The sequence below is a fragment of the Pantherophis guttatus genome, chromosome 16 (assembly GCF_059756535.1).
Source record: "Pantherophis guttatus breed Tessera chromosome 16, ASM5975653v1, whole genome shotgun sequence".
Taxonomy (NCBI): domain Eukaryota; kingdom Metazoa; phylum Chordata; class Lepidosauria; order Squamata; family Colubridae; genus Pantherophis; species Pantherophis guttatus.
In genome coordinates this window covers 5,876,073-5,898,761 of record NC_142078.1, presented here as the reverse complement: position 1 = coordinate 5,898,761, position 22,689 = coordinate 5,876,073, and the positions used below count along the sequence as shown (strand labels likewise).

The window sequence follows — 22,689 nt, the reverse complement described above, 5'->3', positions numbered from 1 at the left end:
TTTATCGTTCGCTGTTCACCGCCCTGAGTCCCTTAGGAATAGGGCGGTATATAAATATATAAATATATATATATTTTAATATTTTGTATTATTATTTACTATTACTATTATTATTACCAATTGCTATTATTATTATTATTATTATTATTATTATTATTATTATTATATTATTATTATTATTATTATTATTATTATTATTATTATTATTATTATTATTATTATTATTATTATCTTATTGTAGTCTAAAGGCTCTGACTTTAATTTCTAACTTTCAAAGTAATATTTTGCATCTTTTCAAGGGTTTTATACTATTCCATTACTGAGATTAGAGCTGCCCTTAAAAGAAGACTCGAGCTTCCGCCCCTAAGAAAGATGGCGCTGGAAACCTTCCTGCCAGGCCTCCCGCGATAGGCCACAAGCCTGATGACGTCACACTGAGGCAAAGGCGCCGCCGCAGAGCTCGGCTTTTTTTTTTTTTTAAAGACTGCGGCCGGCCCCCGGAAGTAGGCCTTCGGGAAGGGAGGGGAAGGGAGGGGAAGAGGCGAGGCGGAGCGGCCATGATGCGCCCTCAGACCTTCGGACAGCTCCTTCGCTGGGCTCTGGGTCACCGCAGCGACGAGCTACAAACCGCTCAAAAACGGATGATGGTAAGTCAGGCCGCGAACGCCATCATGGCCCGGCTCCTTCCGGTTTGGAGTCGATCGCTTCCGGGTCGGGTGAGTCGATTCTACCTCGGCAGCCCAAAGAGGTAAAGCAGGCATGGCTATCACATTAGACTTCCGGTTCTTTGTAACGGAAAAAAAAAAACCTTCCATATGCGGGTCAGGAAGGGAGAAGACGTTTAAATAAAGATAGGGCAGCGTGCCAGCTGTCCCTTCCAGATGTTTTGGGCTACAGGCTTGCATGAATAACCGGATGAGATCTCAGTTTTGTCTCCAATTAGAAGAGCTGCAGCTGTTGTGTCCCGTTCCCACCTCTCACAATGCAATGTTCCACTCTCTCGTAAACATCTGGATGGATTTGCCCCCAAGGAAAAGCTGGAATTTAAAGGGAGTGAAATTAGGGAATTCTTGCCTGGTTTGGGCCTCCAGGAGCTGGAGGTCTCGAAGTCCAATTGTTGGGGACAATGTGATCTATAGAACATCTCTAGAACATCTGGATAAGCTTAGAGAAGAAGACCAGCAATGCAAATTCATCCATTCATCAATTGCGAATGCTCCAACACTGGAAGTTTTAAAGAAGATGTTGGATAACTATTTGTCTGAAGTGGTGTAGGGTTTCCTGCCTAAGCAGGGGGTTGGACTAGAAGACCTCCAAGGTCCCTTCCAACTCTTCTCTTCTCTTCTCTTCTCTTCTCTTCTCTTCTTTATAAAACATATAAAGATATAAACATATGTCTAGTCTGATGAAAAGAAGGACCAGGGGTGACATGATAGCAGTCTTCCAATATCTCAGGGGCTGCCCCAAAGAAGAGGGAGTCAAGCTATTCTCCAAAGCACCCGAGGTAGAAGAAGAAGCAACGGGTGGAAACTAATCAAGGAGAGAAGCAACTTAGAACTAAGGAGAAATGTCCTGACAGTGAGAACAATTAACCACTGGAACAACTTGCCACCAGAAGTTGTAAATGCTCCAACACTGGATGTTTTTAAGAAGAGATTGGATAACCATTTGTCTGAAGTGGTTTTCCTGCCTAAGCAGGGGGTTGGACTAGAAGACCTCCAAGGTCCCTTCCAACTCTGTTATTCTATTCTAATTCCTTCCTTTGGACAATTCATCCCTTCTCCTCTTTCTTTGCAGGTGGCTGGCCTGGGCAACCACACGTACCCAGGCACCCGGCACAGCGTGGGTATGGCGGTGCTGAACCACCTGGCCTCCAAGCTGGACGTGGCTGACCAGTGGAAGAGAGACAAGCAGTGCTGCGCGGACGTGGCGGTGGCCCGTCTAGGAGAGGCTGAGCTTCTGCTGATGAAACCCCGCAAGTTTATGAACCTCAATGGGATCTCGTTGGCCACAGCTGGTACGATGGGCTCTCCTCCGTCCTCCCCACTCGCCAAGGGACGGCCACCTCCCTCTGTGAGGTCCACATGCCAACAGGAGGCTGAGCCACTGATGGTGTCGTTGAGGGTTTGTTGAAGGCATCACCCTCGATGGGGTTCACACACCACCGTTCCAACCACATTCCTCCCTGTGGTTGGTCAACCCAGTTAATTTATGGGTCACACACGATGAATTGAAGAACCATCGTGGAATCAGAAAGCAAGACTGACGCGCTTGTGGCTTAGATTGTGCATACAGGCAGTTAAGACAGGGACCATGGTTTACCGAAACGTTGTCTAAACAAATCATACAGCAATGTATGAATTAGGGAGGGAAGGAGGGAGATGGAGGGGAAGGGAGAAGAGAGGGAGGGAGAGGGAGGGGAAGGGAGAAGAGAGGGAGGGAGGGAGGAGATGGAAATATGAGGGGAGGAGGAAGGGAGATGGAGAAGGAAGGAAGGAAGGGGGAGGGGAAGGGAAGGAGGCAGGCAGGAAATAGGGAAGGAGGAAGCGTGGGAGGAATGGAGAGAGGGAGGGAGATGGAAATGACAGGGAGGAAGATGATGGACATGGGAGGAAGGGAGAGAGGGAGGGAGATGGAAATGATGGAGGGAGGAAGATGATGGACATGGGAGGAAGGGAGAGAGGGAGGGAGATGGAAATGACAGGGAGGGAGGAAGATGATGGACATGGGAAGAAGGGAGAGAGAGAGGGAGGAAGATGATGGACATGGGAAGAAGGGAGAGGGAGGGAGATGGAAATAGGGAGGGAGGGAGGAAGATGGACATGGGAGGAAGGGAGAGAGGGAGGGAGATGGAAATGACAGGAAGGGAGGAAGATGATGGACATGGGAGGAAGGGAGAGAGGGAGGGAGATGGAAATGACAGGGAGGGAGGAAGATGATGGAAATGTAAAGAAGGGAGAGAGGGAGGGAGATGGAAATAGGGAGGGAAGGAGGAAGATGATGAACATGGGAAGAAGGGAGAGAGGGAGGGAGATGGAAATGACAGGGAGGGAGGAAGATGATGGAAATGTAAAGAAGGGAGAGAGGGAGGGAGATGGAAATAGGGAGGGAGGGAGGAAGATGGACATGGGAGGAAGGGAGAGGGAGGGAGATGGAAATGACAGGAAGGGAGGAAGATGATGGACATGGGAGGAAGGGAGAGAGGGAGGGAAATGGAAATGACAGGGAGGGAGGAAGATGATGGACATGGGAGGAAGGGAGAGAGGGAGGGAGATGGAAATGACAGGGAGGGAGGAAGATGATGGAAATGTAAAGAAGGGAGAGAGGGAGGGAGATGGAAATAGGGAGGGAAGGAGGAAGATGATGAACATGGGAAGAAGGGAGAGAGGGAGGGAGATGGAAATGACAGGGAGGGAGGAAGATGATGGAAATGTAAAGAAGGGAGAGAGGGAGGGAGATGGAAATAGGGAGGGAGGGAGGAAGATGGACATGGGAGGAAGGGAGAGAGGGAGGGAGATGGAAATGACAGGAAGGGAGGAAGATGATGGACATGGGAGGAAGGGAGAGAGGGAGGGAGATGGAAATGACAGGGAGGGAGGGAGGAAGATGATGGAAATGGGAGGAAGGGAGGAAGGAAGGAGATAGGAGGGAGGGAGGAAAGGAAGAAAGAAAGGAATGATCTCACAGTAATGAGGTTCTCCCACTGATAACATTTTCCAATTCTTGTTCTGTCTAGTTGTATCTAAATATCCAGAAATGCCACTTGTCTGGAGGGAGGGGAGATGGACAAACCTGCCTTTTCTGTGTTTGGGGAACTTGGGGTGGGGGTGCTTTCTCTGGAATCGACATTACAAATGTCTCCCACTCGATCGGTCTCTGCCACTGACCATCTCTTCTCTCTCTCGTGTCAGCGGAAAGGTACAACCTGAACATCGAAGATATCTACCTGGTCCACGACGATCTGGATAAGCCTCTGGGGAAGATCTCCCTAAAACTAGGTGGCAGCGCAAGGTATTCAATGCCAAACGATTATCTTTAATTTACAGACACCCACAGACTCCTTATTTAAGAGCCGAAGAAAGTTTTTGTTTCAACCTAGGGAGTGGGGGGAAAAAAATCAACCCCAGGAAAAACAGCCCGGAGTTCTTACTACAGGCTCAGCAAAGTGGAGGAACCTGATTGCAAAGCAATGAAAGCACCACAGAGAGGCTTTAAAATGGAAAGGTATTTCGTTCTGGAGAAAACTTACTTAGAGGGTTCTTTGCAGGTGTTTCATTACCCAAACTAGGTACCATCATTCGTGCATTTATTTTATTTATTTATTTATTATTCGAATTTCTATACCGCCCTTCTCCTTTCGGACTCAGGGCGGTGAACAGCCAGAATAAAAAACATTTATACATAAGTACGATTAAAAAATAGATTTAAAATAATTAAATTTGGCCCATAGTTTAAAATTTATCAATTGACAGGGCAAGCAAACCCACAATTTTTTTTTTTAATTGAAAAAGTTTTTCAAATACAAATTTCCCCCCCCTTTTTTTCCCCCTCCTCCCTAACCCCCCCTCCCCCTCCCCTCCCCCTGTGGCTTCTCCAAAATAAAACCCAAATTCATACAGATTATATAATACTTTACCATCCCCTTGCTCCACCCCCCATACGCTGACCTTTCTTTCTAATAATATTATTATATCCCCCTTATACTATACATTTCAAAACAACATTCAACTATAACATTATATAATAACTCCTAATTTAGCAATTTAGCATAATAATATTATTATATCCCCCCGTTTAGCAATTTCTACTCATAATTTACCCTTTTTCTCCTCCCCCATACATATATCTCTTAATTCAAATCTTTTATATATATTAATATAACATTTCAAAGCAAACCCACAATCTTTACCAGCACTGATGAGATTACCTAGTTGGGTAATGAAATGACTGCAAAGAAACAAGCCAGCTCAGAGAGCGCCAAGGACTCCACAATTCAACCCTGAGCTACGGAGATTCTCTCTTATTGAAACCTAGATGGCCATTAAGAGACGACGCTGGCTTGATCCCACTTAATCAGTCAGGCGACCCCAGAACTCAGCAGAATGATAACAAGTCCACATCCCGCCTTTTTGTGTCGTTCTCGGGGTGTTGTTTCTCGCGTTGTGTTGTTTCCAGTCTAACTCCCATTGACTGGGATTCATACCTCTCAGGGTGGCTGGCTTATTCCGGCCAGGTCTTTAAACCACAATTAAGCTAGGATTTGGACTGAAATAAACCCATCGTGAAGGAACGACGGGATCTGACAGGCCTCGTTTATCTTTCAGGGGTCACAACGGAGTCCGTTCCTGCATCAGCTGCCTGCGCTCCGATGTAGGTCTTAATTTTGCTTTCCGAACCCTTCCTTGGCACCCTCGTGTCGCCATCGAAAGAGGAGATCCTTGACTGAAATCCCGCAACCCAGCAGCCGGGCCTATTTCGGCTTATCCCGGACGAACCCCCTTTGCATTCTTGATTTCTTGCTTGGCCCGAGCGCCGGGATAGAGCCTGGTGAAAAATGGCACCGGTGTGGCGGTTTGCCAAGCTAAAACGCCTGCTTAAAAAGCTGTGCTGTGCATGGTTAGAATTGCCTGCCTGCCTGCCTGCCTGCGCACAACTTCTAGTCCCGTGATGGCACGCGAGTGTTGCCCTAGCTCAGCGCCGGCCAGCTGATTTTCGGGCCTTCCGGGCCCACCGGAAGTCGGCAAATGGGCTGTTTCTGGCTTCCGGGGAAATGGGGAAGGCTGTTTTTGCCCTCCCCAGGCTCCAAGAAAGCATCTGGAGCCTGGGGAGGGCAAAAAACGGGCCCACCGTGCCATCGAGTGCCAAAAGTGGGGGGAGCGCAGAGGTGTCACATGCACAGGGGACGGGGCACACTGAATTATGGGTGTGGGTATGCGTGGGCGCGACCCCCCCACGCTCCCCCCACTTTTGGCACACGACGGCCAAAAGGTTAGCCATCACTGTTCTAGTCAGTTTCCCTCTGCTGAGCGGGGGAGGCAAATTAGGGCAGGGCCCTATCGAGAAGGGAAAGGGGTCAGCTCTGTGGTGAAATCCAATTTTTTTTACTACCGGTTCTGTGGGCATGGCTTGGTGGGCATGGTGTGGCTTGGTGGCAGTGGCTTGGTGGGCACGGCAGGGGAAGGATACTGCAAAATCTCCATTCCCACCCCACTCCAGGGAAGGATACTGCAAAATCCCCATTCCCTCTCCACTCCTGAGGGAAGGATATTGCAAAATCTCCATTCCCACCCCACTCTGGGGTCAGCTGGAGATGGCATTTGCCAGTTCTCCGAACTACTCAAAATTTCCGCTACCGGTTCTCCAGAACCTGCTGGATTTCACCCCTGGGTCAGCTGATCTAATGATGCTTGAGGGGGTTGACGGAATCTGTAGATCCCCACTGTAGATCCTTCATGCCTTTTTTTCTTCACAGCGCATGATCCGGCTGAGGATCGGCATCGGCCGTCCGACAGGGAAGACATCCGTAGAAGACTACGTCCTAAGCCGATTCACCGACGCGGAGCAAGAGGTGTTGCCGCCCGTTTTGGAGCTGGCAACCACGATGCTGCTGAAGCATATTCAACAGAATTGCGGCAGGAGGGAGTCCCCGGGTTCTTGTGACGGAGTCGTGAGCCCCCCTCCCAAGACAGAAGGCTGGGGCCCCTCTTGAACCCACCTATAAGACCGGCCAGTGAAAACAGCTGAGTGTCGTGTCTGTCTTTTGATGGAGCTGAGTTGTGTGAACTGAGCCTCAGCTCGTCCGCAGGTTGCAGCTATGCACAACGGGCAAACCTTACTCCAAGAAATGAGGGTTAGGGTCCTTTAAGGGGTTGCGCCCCGGATAATCCAAGCACCACACCGCGATGAACAGGGAGGGGGGAATCTTACGAAAACAAAAGGGGGGGGTCGAGGATTAATCAACAAACACACATGTTGTGATCGTTTTGTTCCGTTCGATCCGTTCGTTGGTGCCCTCGGAAATTACAGTTTTAGGAGAAACGGAAACTCATGTTTCTAGTTCTTATGAAGTCCCCCGTTGGGATGTTTGGAGGGGGGGCCTTTCCTGGCGAGAAAAAAAAAATGTTGTTTTGCACTTCTTGCTGCCCTCAAATTGGAAGTGGGTTTGAAACAAACGATTCGTGCAACGGTGGAAGGAATGGCCTCGACTTACGGCCGGCCGTAAGGGAAACTGCTCGGTCAGTAAGCAAGGCGCCCGCGTGGTCGCCTTGCCGCTGTCCTGGATCTCGGGTTCGAATAGCCGAGACCCCAACCGCACGGGCGCTGCCATGAGAATAAGGTTCGGACACCCGTCATTTGGAAGCGGTCGCTGAGCGAACGGTCCGAAGCTGAGGAGTCCGTTCTTCCCCACCCCAGGAGCGGCGAACTGCTTCCCCTCCCTCTTTCAAAAGGAAGACTTTGGGGCTCCGTGATTCGAAGGGTACCGTCCAGTTTAATATGGCTACGAGACAACAAGAACAAAAATGCAGCAAGGGCAGCCAATTGGGGCGAATGGCCGATGGGGACCCCCAGCATGGCCTGTGACACCACCACCCGCTCCCCCCCCCCAATCTCGGTTGGGTCTCCGCCATATTTGTCACTCCTGGCTATGCGACTTTCTCGTTTTTTCCTTTTTGCTTTTATCAGGGTTTGCACAGGTCATTGCATATATTTATTTTTTTGTAAGAATAAAGCCACCGCGGGCAAGCCGTTTCTCTCCCCCCCCTCCCCACCCGCCTGGAGGAATAGCATCAAGCCCCCCCCCCACTCTCCCGCCCTACTTGCTGAGCAGCTCCTGCTTGGCAAGGTGTGTCACTATTTCCGGCAAGTCTTCGCGGATCACCACCTCCTCCGATGCCTGGACCCCTTCCTCTGGCACCTGGCTAACACTCCGGGCTGCCGGGATGACGTTGCTGCCGTTACTCTCGGCTCTCCATGACAATATAGACTGCGGAGGAAGCAAGCGGGGGTGGGGGGGTGGGGGGATTTAAAGCGAGGGTGCTGTTTTCTTGAGGACTAGAAGCCCCGTTTTCCCCGAGGATTAGACGCCCTGTTTCGTGAGGAACTGGAATCCCGTTTCATGAAGACTTAAAAAGCCCTGTTCTATGAGGACTAGAAACCCTCTGTTTCATGAGGACTAGAATCCTATTTCATGACTAAAAACCATGTTTCATGAGGACTAGAAACCCTCTGTTTCATGAGGACTAGAATCCTATTTCACGAGGACTAGAAACCCTGTTTCATGAGAACCAGATGCCCCGTTTCATGAGGACTAGAATCCTATTTCACGAGGACTAGAAACCCTGTTTCATGAGAACCAGATGCCCCCTGTTTCATGAGGACTAGAATCCTATTTCACGATGACTAGAAACCCTGTTTCATGAGAACCAGATGCCCCCTGTTTCATGAGGACTAGAATCCTATTTCACAAGGTCTAGAAACCCTGTTTCATGAGAACCAGATGCCCCCTGTTTCATGAGGACTAGAATCCTATTTCACAAGGTCTAGAAACCCTGTTTCATGAGAACCAGATGCCCCCTGTTTCATGAGGACTAGAATCCTATTTCATGACCAGAAACCCTGTGTTTTACGAGGACTAGCCGTCCTCTGTTTCATGAGGACTAGAATCCTATTTCACGAGGAGTAGAAACCCTGTTTCATGAGAACCAGATGCCCCGTTTCATGAGGAAACGGAAACCCTCTGTTTTACGAGGACTAGCCGCCCTCTGTTTCATGAGGACTAGAATCCTATTTCACGAGGACTAGAACCTCTCTTGTTTCCACGAGGACGAAAAAAGAGACGGAAGGAAGCTACGGGACAGCAATCCTCCCTCTCTTTTGCTACGAGGCAAAGGTCCTTTCTCTGCCCCCCCTCAGACCCTTTCTCAGCCCTACACCCTACCTACCTCGCTGGCGCTGCCGTACGGGCGAAGGGAGACCAGTTGCGTGGACGAAACGGACTCCAGGGAGGGCAGGCTGTGCACCGGCTTGGGCAGCTTGAAGATGTTGCAGTGGGACGTGGTACGCGGGCCCTTCATGTGCCAGTCGCTGGAGAAGCTGCGGAGGGAAGCAGCGGCTGAGTCTTGGGCACAGGGGAGGGGGGTGGGTGTGTGAGCCAGCAGGACCCCTCCCTCCCCGTCCTCCCTTCAACAGCCTGTTCGCTCGGATCCTATGCCTCAGTTTCCCCTCACAGCGGACAGAAAATGTGACTTAGCAACCAGTTCGTTTAGTGACCATTCAAAGTTACAACGGTCCTGAAAAAGAGTGACCTAGGACCCCGTTTTTCACACAACCGCATTCCCCTAGGGGTCACATGATCCAAATTCAGACCCTTGACTCAGGGCGGTGTACAGCCAGCTAAAAACATACAATACAAACATTAAAAACAATTAAAAGGATATATATTAATTTGGCCCCAATTTAAAATGACAAACCAGTTAAAAATGTTTTTAAAAAACGTATTTATGACAGCCGGAGCATCCTGGGATTCGTGCGAACCGGACAGAACCGGCAGGATTTCACCATTGGAAAAAAACTCCCCTCAGCAAAGGTTCCCACTTCAGAACACAAAACGTTGGGCTCGACTGCGGCCGTAAGGTGAGGACAACCTGTAATCCACGCACCTAAGTCCCGTTTGCCGCAGCCCAGCCGCGCAAGCAAACACTTCGCGGTTGTGTGGTGTGGCTCCCCACAGACTCCCCACCTTGAGCCCCATCGGGGAAGGGGCCACGCGGTTCTCCTCGCCCATCCCAAGATGGCGGTGCCCAACGCTCAGCTCCCGCCTCTCTGTGCCCACATTTGCCCCTCTCCCCGCCTCGGGCTCACACCTTCTGGATAGGTTGGTGACTTTCACCACCTTGCTCTCGATTGTGACGGGGTGGAGGCCTTGTTGAGCATCCAGGCGGGCGATGCTCCTCTGGACAAAGCGTAGGATGCCGTGCAAGGCATTTTTACGCCGCAGCTGGAACACCACGTCGAAGTCGCCGTCTTCCTCCTCCGCCAGCGGCCGTTCCTGAGCAGAGAGGGAGAAAATGGTGGTTTATTTCGCGCATACTCTGTGGAGATTCTCCGTCATCCAGGACGTGGTTGTCCCAAAGGTGTTTTTTTCAAGAGGCAACTGGACTTTCTTGTTCTTTTTCTTTTGAAGACATTTCCCTTCTCATCCAAGAAGCTTCTTCAGCTCTGACTGGATGGTGGTGGGGAATGGAAGGATTTATACTCCTTGCAGACAGCTGGTCCTTTGCATCCTTTTAGAGCAGTGTGCCAGCACTCTAGTGCTGCCATAAAGAGAAGAAGAAGAGGCTTGACTTTTCACCTACTTATTTTCTCTGTAGATAATATCCCCTAGGAGATGGGATGGGAGGGGGGACATTCCTGTGAGTTGAAGTAAGGAGATGGGGAGACTGACTTGGAAGATGGCCAATGAGACGCTGAGAATTGGGGAACGGAAAGGGAAGGGTTTGGGGGTCGGAGGGTCAGTGTCGGCTACGATGTAGTCGGGGACAGATTGTTGTACTCAATAAATGGAAGATTTCATCAAAGACTTTTTGTTTGGAAATGCAATTTATTTGAGACGGCATCGTAACCTGACACAGTGATGGTTAACCTTTTTGGCGCTGAGTGCCCAAAGCGCGCGTGAATGCACGCACGCATCTCCAAACCCTCAAAATACAATGCGAGCACCCCCCCCACGCACACATGCCCCCTGCCCCCCCACACCCCATTTTGGCTTCCAGGTTGGTGCAGGAGGCTTTTCAGGTGCACAACAGGGCGCAGGGGGGCTGCACGAGGTCCCCTGTGCCCCGTTTTGAGCCTGGAAAGCTGCCTGCAGCAACCTGCATCCCCCTGCGCATGTACCCCGCCCCTCCTGTAGATGCATGTGTTTCCTGCATGCACCCTGCACATGCGCGGCAGAGGCCTGAAGAACAGCTGGACAGCTGTAGGTGTGTACGCATGCGCGGTGGAGCAGGGCTGGGACAATGGCTGGCGTACCCACAGAGATAGGTTCGCTAGCACGGTTTTAGAGGGTCGTTGAGGCCACTTGGAGGTTTAACTATGTCCTCAGGGTCACCTGTGTGGTCCAATTGGTTCCTGTAATCTGCCATTTATTTATTTTATTTTTATTATTTTATTTTATTTTATTATTTTATTTTATTTTATTATTTTATTTTATTATTTTATTTTATTATTTTATTTTATTTTATTATTTTATTTATTTTATTTTATTTTATTTTATTATTTTATTATTTTATTTTATTTTATTTTATTATTTTATTTTATTTTATTATTTTATTTTATTTTATTATTTTATTTATTTTATTTTATTTTATTTTATTATTTTATTATTTTATTTTATTTTATTTTATTATTTTATTTTATTTTATTATTTTATTTTATTTTATTATTTTATTTATTTTATTTTATTTTATTATTTTTTTATTTTATTATTTTATTTTTTTATTTTATTTTATTATTTTATTTTATTTTTTTATTTTATTTTATTTTATTATTTTATTTTATTATTTTATTTATTTTATTTTATTTTATTTTATTATATTATATTATATTATATTATATTTTATTTTATTTTATTTTATTTTATTTTATTTTATTTTATTTTATTTTATTTTATTTTATTTTATTTATTTCGAATTTATATACCGCACCTTCTCCCGAGGGACTCAGGGCAGTGTACAGCCAGATAAAAACATACAATACAAACATTAAAAACAACTAAAAGGATATATATTAATTTGGCCCCAGTTTAAAATGACAAACCAATTAAAAATATTTTAAAATATGTTAAGCCAGCCCGGCTTGCTGGAAAAAGGAGGTTTTAAGGGCACGGCGGAAGGCACCGAGGTCTTGGATTCTCCTTATCTCTGGGGGCAACTGATTCCAGAGGGTAGGTGCCCCCACAGAGAAGGCCCTCCCCCTGGGGGTCACCAGCCTACATTGTTTGGCTGATGGCACCCTGAGGAGGCCCTCATTGTGGGAGCGCACGGGACGATGGGAGGTTGTCGGTAGCAGCAGGCGGTCTCTAAGATAACTAGGCCCTATGCCATGGAGCGCTTTAAAGGTGGTAACCAACAGCTTGAAGCGCACCCGGAAGACCACCGGGAGCCAGTGCAGCTCGCGCAGGAGCGGTGTTATGTGGGAGCGCCATGCAGCTCCGGTAATTACCCGCGCGGCCGCATTCTGGACCAGTTGGAGCCTCCGAGCGCTCTTTAAGGGGAGCCCCATGTAGAGAGCGTTGCAGTAGTCCAGGCGAGAGGACTACTCGGATTTTGCGGAAAATCCGTTCCTACTCCCACCCCATTCAAAAGATGTCCATCCCAATTGCATAGCTAAAAGTCTGTAGAGATTTCTGAGTCATCCAGGTGAGTTGCAGACTACAAGAAGCAGGAGCCCTACTCAGGGGACCCTGACATAAACCTCCAAGTAGCCTCAACAACCCCCTAAAAGGATGTAAATGACCAGCTGTTTGCAACAGAGGTGGGTTTCAGCAGGTTCTGACCAGTTCTGGAGAACCAGTAGCGGAAATTTTGAGTAGTTCGGAGAACCGATAGTAAAAATTCTGACTGGTGCTGCCCCCCCATCTATTCCCTGCCTCCCGACTCCCAGCTGATCGAGAGGAAATAGGGATTTTATTTTATTTATTTATTTATTTATTTATTTTTATTTTATTAAATTTCTCTACCGCCCTTCTCCCGAAGGACTCAGGGCGGTGTACAGCCAGAAATAAAACCGTGACAATATAAAAATTAAAAGCAATTTAAAACAAATAAGTTGGCCAAAAACTCTCATAAAACAACCCATTAAAATAGTAAAATATTATTATTATTATTTAGGCCAGCCCTACTTGTTGGAATAATAATGTTGTTTTTTTTTAATTTTATTGAAAATTATTAAAAAATACAGGAAAAAAAAAGTATAACAATATGGATAGAATTGCAGAGAATAATATAATACATATAGAGTTTTCAAGTATCAATTTTCGCCTAGAGAAAGTACAAACCTCCATTAAGCCAACTCATCAAAAGAAAGAAAAGTTTATCCAGGAGAAAAAATTCTCAACTGTCATGCAATGCTCCTATAAATATTTAGCCCCCGTTCACATTAAGGTTAATATTTTCATTCTTCTTAAGATTTCTTTTTTTGCAGCCTATATATATGTTTTCTGAGGTTTTCGCGGGTGTTTGTATGTAGGTCTTTGGTTATTTGGGTTTTCTCCCGCGTAAAATTGGAGGTTTCTTGGCTAAATATATATATTTAATTTGATTTATATGCCGCCCTTCTCCGGAGACTCAGGGCGTCTTACAATGCGCTAAGCAATAGCCTTCATACTTTTGTATATTTATACAAAGTCAGCTTATTGCCCCCACAAACTGGGTCCTCAATTTACCTACCTTAGAAAGGATGGAAGGCTGAGTCAACCTTGAGCCTGGCGAGATTCGAACCTGCAGTAATTGCAGGCAGCTGGTCTTAATAACCAGCTTAATAACAGGGTGCCTTAGACCACTGTACTACCAAGGCTCTTTTATATAACCCCCATTCTTATCTATCTCGCAAAAAATAATAATAATAATGCGAATAATAATGTTTTTAGGGCATGACGAAAGGTACGCAGGTCGGGAATCCTACGAATCTCCGGGGGCAGCTCATTCGAGAGGGTAGGGGCCCCCACAGATTTTGCAGTAACCTTCCCCTGCCACACCCACTAAGCCACGCCCACCAAGCCACGCCCACAGAACTGGTAGTTAAAAAAAATTGAAACCCATCATCTGCAAGGGGGCCGTGGCCAGGGGGGCTTTTTATCAGGTCCGCCTGATACGCCAGTTACGCCCCTTTCTAGATCGGGACTCCCTACGCACAGTCACTCAGGCACTCGTCACTTCCCGCCTGGACTACTGCAACGCTCTCTACATGGGGCTCCCCCTGGGGTGCACCCGGAGGCTCCAGCTGGTCCAGAACGCTGCCGCGCGGGGGATTATGGGGGTGACGAGGCGCTCCCATGTGACACCTCTCCTGCGCGAGCTGCACTGGCTCCTGGTGGTCTTCCGGGTGCGCTTCAAGGTGTTGGTGACCACCTTTAAAGCGCTCCATGGCTTAGGGCCGGGGTACTTACGAGACCGCCTTCTGCCACCAATAGCCTCCCACTGGCAGTACGCTCGCACAGAGTGGGCCTCCTCAGGGTGCTGTCCGCCAGACAATGTCGGCTGGCGACTCCCAGGGGGAGAGCCTTCTCTGTGGCGGCACCCGCCCTCTGGAACAACCTCCCCCCAGAGATACGCACAATAACAGACCTCCGGATTTTTCGTCGGGCCCTGAAAACCCATTTATTTCAACTAGCTGGGCTGGCTTGAGTTAAATTTTAAATTGATTTTAAATTGAGTTGTTTTAATTTACGGCCAAAATATTTAATTATTTTAAACTGTTTTTAAATTTTGTATGTTCTGTTTTTACTTTGGCTGTTCACCGCCCTGAGTCCTATTTGGAGAAGGGCGGTATAGAAATAGGAACAAATAAATAAATAAATAAATAAATAAGGAATATAAATCCTTCCATTCCCCACCATCATCCCGTCAGAGCTGAAGAAGCTCCTTGGATGAGAGGTGAAACGTCTTCAAAAGTAAAACCAGGAAGTCCGGTTGCCTCCTGAAAAATAAGCACCCTGGGGCCTATTTTGCATATGGCACATCACAGGTGGGCCAGACACCTGGGGCCCAGGTGGGTCTAAAGGGAAACGCTCACCGCCAGCACTTCCTTAAGCCCCTGAGCTGTGTACTTCAGCAGCCTCTCGGCATTGACCCTGCGCTGCTGTTCGCTCTGCAGTAGCTTCATCTGATCGTGGTCCTTGACCAGCTTTTGGCTCAGTTCTTCTTTCAGCATGTTCAGCTCTTCTCTGCGGGACGGAGGGGGAAAAAAAAGGAAGAGGAAGGAAGGGAGAAAGAGGAAGAGAGGGATGGAAAGAGGGAGGAAAAAAGACGGATGGAGGGAAGGGAAAGAGAAAGGAAGGGAAAGAGGGAAGGAAGAAAGGAAAAAAGGAAACAAGAAAGGAAGAGGAAGAAAGGAAGGGAGAAAAAGGAAGAGGAAGAGAAGATGGAAAGAGGAAGGAAAAAGATGAGGGATGGAGGGAAGGAAAAGAGAAAGGAAGGGAAAGAGGGAAGGAAGAAAGGAAAAAAGGAAACAATAAAGGAAGAGGAAGGAAGGGGAAAGAAGGGAGAAAAAGGAAGAGGAAGAGAAGATGGAAAGAGGAAGGAAAAAGATGAGGGATGGAGGGAAGGAAAAGAGAAAGAAAGGGAAAGAGGGAAGGAAGAAAGGAAAAAAGGAAACAATAAAGGAAGAGGAAGGAAGGGAAAAGAAGAGGAAGGAAGGGAGAAAAAGGAAGAGGAAGAGAAGATGGAAAGAGGAAGGAAAAAGATGAGGGATGGAGGGAAGGAAAAGAGAAAGAAAGGGAAAGAGGGAAGAAAGGAAACAAAAAAAGGAGGAAGGAAGGAAGGAAAAAAGGAAGAGAGAAAAAGGAAGAGGAAGAGAGGGATGGAAAGAGGGAGGAAAAAGACAAGGGATGGAGGGAAGGAAAAGAGAGAGAAAGGGAAAGAGGGAAGGAAGAAAGTTAACAAGGAAACAAAAAAGAAAGGAAGAGGAAGGAAGGAAGGAAAAAAGGAAGGGAGAAAAAGGAAGAGGAAGAGAGGGATGGAAAGAGGAAGGGAAAAAAGACGAGGGAGGGAGGGAGGGAAGGAAGGAAGGAAAGGAAGGAAGGAAACAAAGGAAGAGGAAGGAAGGAAGGAAAAAAGGAAGGGAGAAAAAGGAAGAGGAAGAGAGGGACGGAAAGAGGGAGGAAAAAGAAAGACGGAGGGAAGGAAGGAAGGAAAAAAAGAAAGGGAAAGTGTGAAGGAAGGAGGGAAACAAAAAAAGGAAGAGGAAGTGGAAGGAAGGGAGAGGAAGGGAGGAAAAAGAAAGATGGAAGGATGGAAGAAAAAAAGGAAGGGAAAGAAGGAAGGAAGGAAAAGAAAGGAAGAGGAAACGGAAGGAAGGAAAAGGGAGAGAGAGAGGGATGGAAAGAGGGAGGAAAAAGAACGACGAAGGAGGGAAGGAAAAGAAAAAAGAAAGGAGGAGGAAGGAAAAGAGAAATAGAAAGTGAAACATGGGAGGGAAGGAATGAAGGAAACAAAAAAGAAGGAAGGAAGGAGGGAGGGAAACAGAAGGAAAAGAAAGAAAAAGTTGTTTTTTACCTTCCCTTCCCACCTTCCTTTCCTTTTCTGCTGCCTCTTTTCTGAGAGGGCAGACAGGCCATCCCAGAAGCTACCAGCCTCTCCACACTTCCGACCAAAGGCAGAAAAAGCGTTTTCCGGGATGGAGCCTCCTGCCGCTCTGGTCCCCCTCCGGAGCTAGCGGGAAAAGTAGGGGAGGGAGATTTACCGGAGGACCAAATTCTGCTGGAAGAGGCTTTCGCTGGACTTCTGCATCTTGGCCAGGAGGTTCTTTGTTTTCAGGTGCTCCTCCAGCTGGGTTTCCAACTCTTTGCATTTTTCCGTCAACATCCAGATGATCTGCACAATAATTTTTAAGATTTTGTTTTTTTTAAAAAAGCATCAATTTTGGGGGAGTTTTCAAAAGAAAACCAGACAAAGTTAGCGGGCTCGGAAGGACAAGCTCCACCGTGAAAAGGTAAGAGTCTGATCGGGCGCATTGCAGGTAGCATTACGACCACCACGGAGCCTGCCTGTCACGGTCGTAAAGTCGTCACGGTCGTAAAACGGGTCAATTGTGTGACCAGTTTATAGCTCCATTTGTAGCTTGGAAAGTTCATGAAGCAACCGGTCGTAAGCCAAGGACGGCCTTTAATACAACTGGTGGGTCCGTTTGTAGCTTCAAACCGTCATTAAACAATGGGGCGTAAACCGAGGACTACTTTTAATACAACGGTAGGTATGTTTGTAGCTTTGAACCGTCATTAAGTGACTTGTCATAAGCCAAGGACTACCTTTAATACAACGATACATCTGTAGCTTTGAACCGTCGTTAAGCGAGCAGTCATAAGCCGAGGACTACAACAATAGGTCCAGGTTCTGCCCCAGCTACGGACCCCAAAGAACGCAGCACACACAAAGTCCGTTCAAATCTTAGTTTACTGAATAAACCAGTCTTTTACAACAATGTCTGTTAATTAATTGCATTAACAGCCGCCAAGAATTCAAAGAATAATAACTGAAAGCTTACTGTGGTTGGCAGAATGCCCAGAAGCAATTTGCAGGAAGCTGATAAGATAAGCAAGGCAAGACACGAAGGAGAGTGAACTAAAGTTGTTCCCTACAGCTTGCTGCAATTGGCGTTCCTCCTTAAATAGGCTAAGGGAGTGGCCAATTAGCCCCAAGCCTTACTCTCAAGGAGACCTCCTCCTGAGGAGCCACTCCTGCCTTTTAGCAGCTCTGTGCGCCCGTGCATCGAGAAGAGGCTCCTTCTCTTCTTCCTCTTCACTTAAGGGAGCTTCTGGAGGTTCTGAAGGCCCTGGCTGAATCCCCGCCTCTGGCACCGAATCTTCTCCAGCCTCCTCATTGTCCAACTCGAGTGCCAGCTGCACAGGCTGCTGGCACAGCACCACACCAGCCTCCTCACTGTCGGAATCAGCTACTAGCTGCACAGGCTGCATACGGGCCACAACAGTCTGTCTGTAGCTTTGAACCATTGTTAAGCGAGTAGCCGTAAGCCAATGCCGGAGAGTCAAGGAACGGGGGCCACCTGGCCCAGTGGGCGCAGCTGTCAACCCGTCTGTGTGTGTGTGTGTGTGTGTGTGTGTGTGTGTGTGTGTGTGTGTGTGTGTGTGAGAGAGAGAGAGAGAGAGAGAGAGAGAGAGAGAGAGAGAGAGAGAGAGAGAGAGAGGGAAGCAACCTGCCTTCTGGTGGCTGAGCCTGTTGGTGACCATTCTCTTCTCGTTCTGCTCCAGCAGCTGGAGCTGCTTGATGGCCTCGGCATGGCCCTCCTTCAGGCGGTCGTTCTCCTGGATCAGCTGCAGGCTCTGCTCCGACACCTTGGTCAGCTGCAGGCTGATGGCCACGTTCTCCCGGATGGTGCGCTTGGTGGTCTCCGCCATCTGGTTGTTGGCCACTTTGCGGAACTCGGCGGCCACGGCATTCACCCGGTGCAGCATGTCCTTCTTCAATCTGGGGTGAGGGGGAAAGGGGAGGTTATCAGTTTGCCCCACAGCAACAAACCTGCGAGGTGGGGTTGGGTTGAGAAAGAGGGACTGGCCCAAAGTCACTCAGCTGGCTTTCACGGCTACAGGAAGACTAGAACTCACAGTCTCCAGGTAATTGGCCCAAAGTCACCCAGTGGGCTTTCATGGTTAAGGCTGGACTAGAATTCACTGTCACCTGGTAATTGGCCCAATGTCACCCATCAGGCTTTCATGGCTAAAGCGAGACTAGAACTCAAGGCTGCAAAAAGCCTTGAAAACGGGCTGAAAAAAGCCCCGAAAATGGTCCGAAAAAAGGCTCGGAAAGGGCCAAAAAAAGTTCCAAAAACGAGCCAAAAAAAGCCTCGAAAATGGTCCGAAAAAAGCCTCAACGGGCCGAAAAAAGGCTGGAAAAGGGCCGAAAAAAGGGAGGCCAAAACCTTTTTTGTTGTTGTTTTCCCCCTTCTAAATTTAGGTGCATCTGCTGACCTCTCTTTATCGATCACCGCCTTCCGTTCGAGGTTATAGATGATGTCTTTATGCTGCTCCTCTTCCTTCCTCAGCTGGTTTTCCCGCTCAGCAAATTTTGCCAAAATCTCGTCTTTCTGCAGCCGAAATTCCTCCAGCGCGGCCAACTTCCCACCTGCGCAAGGGGAAAAAAAAAACCCCCACAGTTTTATCTTAAGTTTATCCTGATAAACTTTAAATTATTCCTCAGAAGTTTGACGAAGCGCTTCATCTTATAAAGCGGCTTCTCGAGTTCCGACCATAATTGAGCCCAAAGTTTATGTTGACTCTGTAAATGGCTTAGAGAGGGCTGTAAAGCACTATAAAGTGGCATATAAATCTAAGTGCTAGTTATCTATCTATCTATCTATCTATCTATCTATCTATCTATCTAATCTCTATATCTTTTTCTGTCTGTCTGTCTGTCTGTATATCTGTCTGTCTATCTAGCTATCATCTATCAGCTGTGGTAGCACAGTGGTTAGAATGCAGTATTGGAGGCTAATTCTGCCGACTGCCAGGAGTTCGATCCTGACTGGCTCAAGGTTGACTCAGCCTTCCGTCCTTCTGAGGTCAGTAAAATGAGGACCCAAATTGTTGGGGGCAAGAGGCTGACCCTGTAAACCGCTTAGAGAGGGCTGTGAAGCTCTGTGAAGCGGTATATAAGTCTAAGGGCCATGTCTATTATTATTATTATTATTATTATTATTATTATTATTATTATTATTATTATTATTATTATTTATTGGTTAATCTTTAGTGAGATTCACAGCCTTTGAGGCTGGTTAATAGCTCAGCAGCTTGAGTCCTAACCAAGGACCTAGGAACTGTTAAGGTATCGTCGGAGGATATAAGCTGTTCCGAGTAAGGTGGTTTTTTGTAGTCAAAATGTTCAAGTCCGGCAAATTTAGAATTTCTAAATAGCGGGGTAGCCCTTTGGGTATTGCTCCAAGGGCTCCAATTACAATTACAATTACAATTACAATTATTATTATTATTGTTATTGTTAGGGTGTGTGTAAAAAGTATTTGTTGCTTGTGCAACGAGCAGAGCAGAAACACACAGGGAAGGAGATAAACGTGCAGCTCGTGTGAGAAAAATACTTTATATACAAGATAATAAGCAGTCTCGGTGTAGGTAAAAACAGTCCAAGGTCATAAACAGTAATATCAGTCCAGTAAGTATCTTCCCTTACCAAAGCAAACAGACTTTAGTAACTCTCGGTATACAGTACCATATAACAATCCAGTCTAACACCAATCAGCAGAAAGACGCAGGAAGCAACAGGAACAATCAGGAACAAAGAACGCTTCTCTGCGCTGCTTATTTATGCACTGTAGCCTAATTACAGGGTTCAGCAAACCCTGATTACGTGGCTCAGTTGTTTCTTAAAGAAACAGATATATTGCCTGACCAACAAGTTAGGAGTAAGCTACAAGCTGAACCTAACAATTATTATTATTATTATTATTAAAGAATTGCACCGGACGCGCGAAAGGAGCCCCCGATTTGGCTTACTCAGCAGCATGTTCTCCGAAGTCAGCTGGTCCTTGGTCTCCTGGAATTCGTGCCTCAGTTGGACCAGCTGGGTTTCGAAGGCGTCCTTCTCAAAGTCTTTGGCCTGCTGGAGGTTCTGCAACTGAATGGTCAACTCGGCGATCTCGTCCACCCGTTGGTTAAGGGTCTTCTTCAGGAAGGCCACGATCTCCTTGTTGTCGGTCAACATTTTTTCATATTCGTTCCGGAAAAGTTCTTCGCTTACCTGTAACTGGTCCCATTTCTGCTGGTACCTAGCAAAGCATCAACGACCCCGCACCCCCCCAGGCCCCCCCCAAATCAATCAGTCTCGACTTATGGCCACAACTGCCTAAGCAGGGGGTTGGACTAGAAGACCTCCAAGGTCCCTTCTAGGCTCCTAGAGGCAGAAAAAGCGGGGGGTCGCGCGGGGGGGGTCATGCGTGCACGTGCCCACACCCGTAATTCAATGTGTCTCGCCCCCTGTGCATGTACATGCCACCACCCCATGCTCCCCATGCTTTTGGCACGCAATGGCACAGTGGGCCCGGTAGGCCTGTTTTTTGCCCTCCCCAGGCTCCAGAGGCTTTCTAGGAGCCTGGGGAGGGCGAAAACAGCCTTCCCCCCCCCCAGAGGCCCTCCGGAGGCTGGAAATGGCCTGTTTCCCGACTTCTGGTGGGACCGGAAGGCCCGTTTTTTGCTCTCCCGAGGCTCCAGAGGCTTTCTAGGAGTCTGGGGAGGACGAAAACAGCCTTCCCCACTCCCTTGGAGACCGTCTGGAGGCCAATAACGGCCCATTTCCCAACTTCCAGTGTGCCCGAAAGGCCCGAAAATCAGCTGGCCGGAGCACACGTGCGCACTGGAGCTGAGCTAGGGCAATGCTCGCGTGCCTACAGATATGGCTCCGTGTGCCACCTGTGGCACGTGTGCCATAGGTTCGCCAACACCGTTCTATTCTATTCATGTATCTGGCCCAAGACGGGATGACAAGCTATAAAATCCCGATTTTTAGGATTCACTTCCGATTTACCCAATTTGGCAGCGACTCAAAAAATAGAGCCTCAGGAGCTAAGCATAGCCTGTTCCAGATCCAAAATAAATAATAAAAGCCAGTTGGGGGTCACGGACTTCCAAGCTGCCCCCGTCACACACACACACACACACACACACACCGACTCACCGGGCCAGACGCCCCTCCAAATCTCGGATCTGGATCAGATAAAATTCTCGACTATGCTCTGGCACAATGTCCGAATCCACCTCTTGCTCTTTGGGGGGCTCCTCTTTTTTGCGCCCCCTTTTTTTGGGTGCCATGGCTGACCTTCCGTTAAAGACTCTGCCCTTCGGGAGAAGGGGAGGAGGGGAAAAAAAAAAAGGAACTGGAACAGGGGCGCTTTAAAAGCTAGAATGCCTGCCCGGTTGCTAGGCGAAGGAGATGTACATAGCAACGGAGCTGTGGAATCTAAGAGAGCCAGGCATCCATTTGAGAACCAGCCCTCTGTCTCCAGCACGGAAGGATTCCACTCCTAGCCGAGCCTTTCAGGTGCCTTCCACAAGGTCTGGACTACAGATCCCCTCGTTCCCAGCCAGAGGGGCCTGCATTGGGGGGGGTTTCTTGGTGAGAAGGAAGGAAGGGAGGGAAGGAGGGAGGGGTTGGAAAAAGGGAAGGAAGGAGTAAAGAATGAAAAAAGAAAAGGGAAGGAAGGGGAAATGAAAGGAAGGAAGGAAAAGAGGAGAGAGAGGAGAGGAAAAGCAGGGAAGGAAATAAGGAAGTAAATAAATGAGAGAAGGATGGATGGATGGGTGTGTATGTGGGAGGGAGGGAGGGAGAGGGTTGGAAAAAGGGAAGGAAGGAGTAAAGAATGAAAAAAGAAAAGGGAAGGAAGGGGAAATGAAAGGAAGGAAGGAAGAGAGGAGAGAGAGGAGAGGAAAAGCAGGGAAGGAAGTAAGGAAGCAAATAAATGAGAGAAGGATGGATGGGTGTGTGTGTGGGAGGAAGGGAGGGAGGGAGGGTTGGAAAAAGGGAAGGAAGGAGTAAAGAATGAAAAAAGAAAAGGGAAGGAAGGGGAAATGAAAGGAAGGAGGAGAGGAGAGGTAAAACAGGGAAGGAAGGAAGGGTTGAAGAAAAGGAAGGAGTAAAAAATGAAAAAAAGGAAGGAATGGAAAAGGAAAGGAAAATGAGGAAAGGAAAGGACGGGAAAAGGGAAAGTAAAGTAAAGTAAAAACAGGGAAGGAAGGGTTGGAGAAAAGGAAGGAAGAATGAAAAAAAGGAAGGAATGGGAAAGGAAAGGAAAATGAGGAAAGGAAAGGACGGGAAAAGGGAAAGTAAAGTAAAAACAGGGAAGGAAGGGTTGGAGAAAAGGAAGGAAGAATGAAAAAAAAGGAAGGAATGGAAAACGAAAGGAAAATGAGGAAAGGAAAGGACGGGAAAAGGGAAAGTAAAGTAAAAACGGAAG

General features: G+C 47.6%; 3 protein-coding genes across 4 annotated transcripts in view; 1 reads left to right on the top strand and 2 right to left on the bottom strand.

The window, feature by feature from the left end:
- Nucleotides 1-709, bottom strand: part of TTC16 (tetratricopeptide repeat domain 16) — a 28,203-nt gene extending 27,494 nt beyond the window's left edge. Inside the window, 1 exon segment of the mRNA XM_087879532.1 lies at nt 575-709. The gene's annotated coding sequence lies outside the window, so the exon portion shown is untranslated.
- On the top strand, nt 300-6,739 carry PTRH1 (peptidyl-tRNA hydrolase 1 homolog). The gene is made up of 5 exons (XM_087879535.1): nt 300-647; nt 1,798-2,017; nt 3,912-4,011; nt 5,325-5,370; nt 6,473-6,739. The coding sequence occupies exons 1-5, from the start codon at nt 558-560 to the stop codon at nt 6,707-6,709; spliced, it is 693 nt and encodes a 230-aa protein (XP_087735661.1). The 5' UTR covers nt 300-557; the 3' UTR covers nt 6,710-6,739.
- A 183-nt stretch (nt 6,740-6,922) lies between these two features.
- CFAP157 (cilia and flagella associated protein 157) lies at nt 6,923-21,693 on the bottom strand. 2 transcript variants are annotated; one of them, XM_087879533.1, is made up of 10 exons: nt 21,414-21,693; nt 20,237-20,508; nt 18,701-18,854; nt 17,933-18,200; nt 16,459-16,589; nt 14,791-14,941; nt 9,864-10,048; nt 8,943-9,093; nt 7,818-7,984; nt 6,923-7,102 (listed from the first exon to the last, which is right to left on the bottom strand). In XM_087879533.1, the coding sequence occupies exons 1-10, from the start codon at nt 21,545-21,547 to the stop codon at nt 7,054-7,056; spliced, it is 1,662 nt and encodes a 553-aa protein (XP_087735659.1). In that variant the 5' UTR covers nt 21,548-21,693; the 3' UTR covers nt 6,923-7,053. The 2 variants fall into 2 exon arrangements, with proteins under 2 accessions (XP_087735659.1, XP_087735660.1); XM_087879534.1 differs by lacking the exon at nt 6,923-7,102 and having other exon boundaries at nt 7,470-7,984.
- Between the last annotated feature and the right edge of the window lie 996 nt (nt 21,694-22,689).

Coding starts and splice junctions, on each gene's coding strand:
- PTRH1 (XM_087879535.1), top strand. CDS start 558: ATGATGCGCCCTCAGACCTTCGGACAGCTCCTTCGCTGGGCTCTGGGT. Junction 4,012..5,324: donor AAACTAGGTGGCAGCGCAAG/GTATTCAATGCC, acceptor TTTATCTTTCAG/GGGTCACAACGGAGTCCGTT. Junction 5,371..6,472: donor TCAGCTGCCTGCGCTCCGAT/GTAGGTCTTAAT, acceptor TTTTCTTCACAG/CGCATGATCCGGCTGAGGAT.
- CFAP157 (XM_087879533.1), bottom strand. CDS start 21,547: ATGGCACCCAAAAAAAGGGGGCGCAAAAAAGAGGAGCCCCCCAAAGAG. Junction 18,855..20,236: donor TTCGGAGAACATGCTGCTGA/GTAAGCCAAATC, acceptor CCCCTTGCGCAG/GTGGGAAGTTGGCCGCGCTG. Junction 9,094..9,863: donor GTCACCAACCTATCCAGAAG/GTGTGAGCCCGA, acceptor TTCCCTCCGCAG/CTTCTCCAGCGACTGGCACA.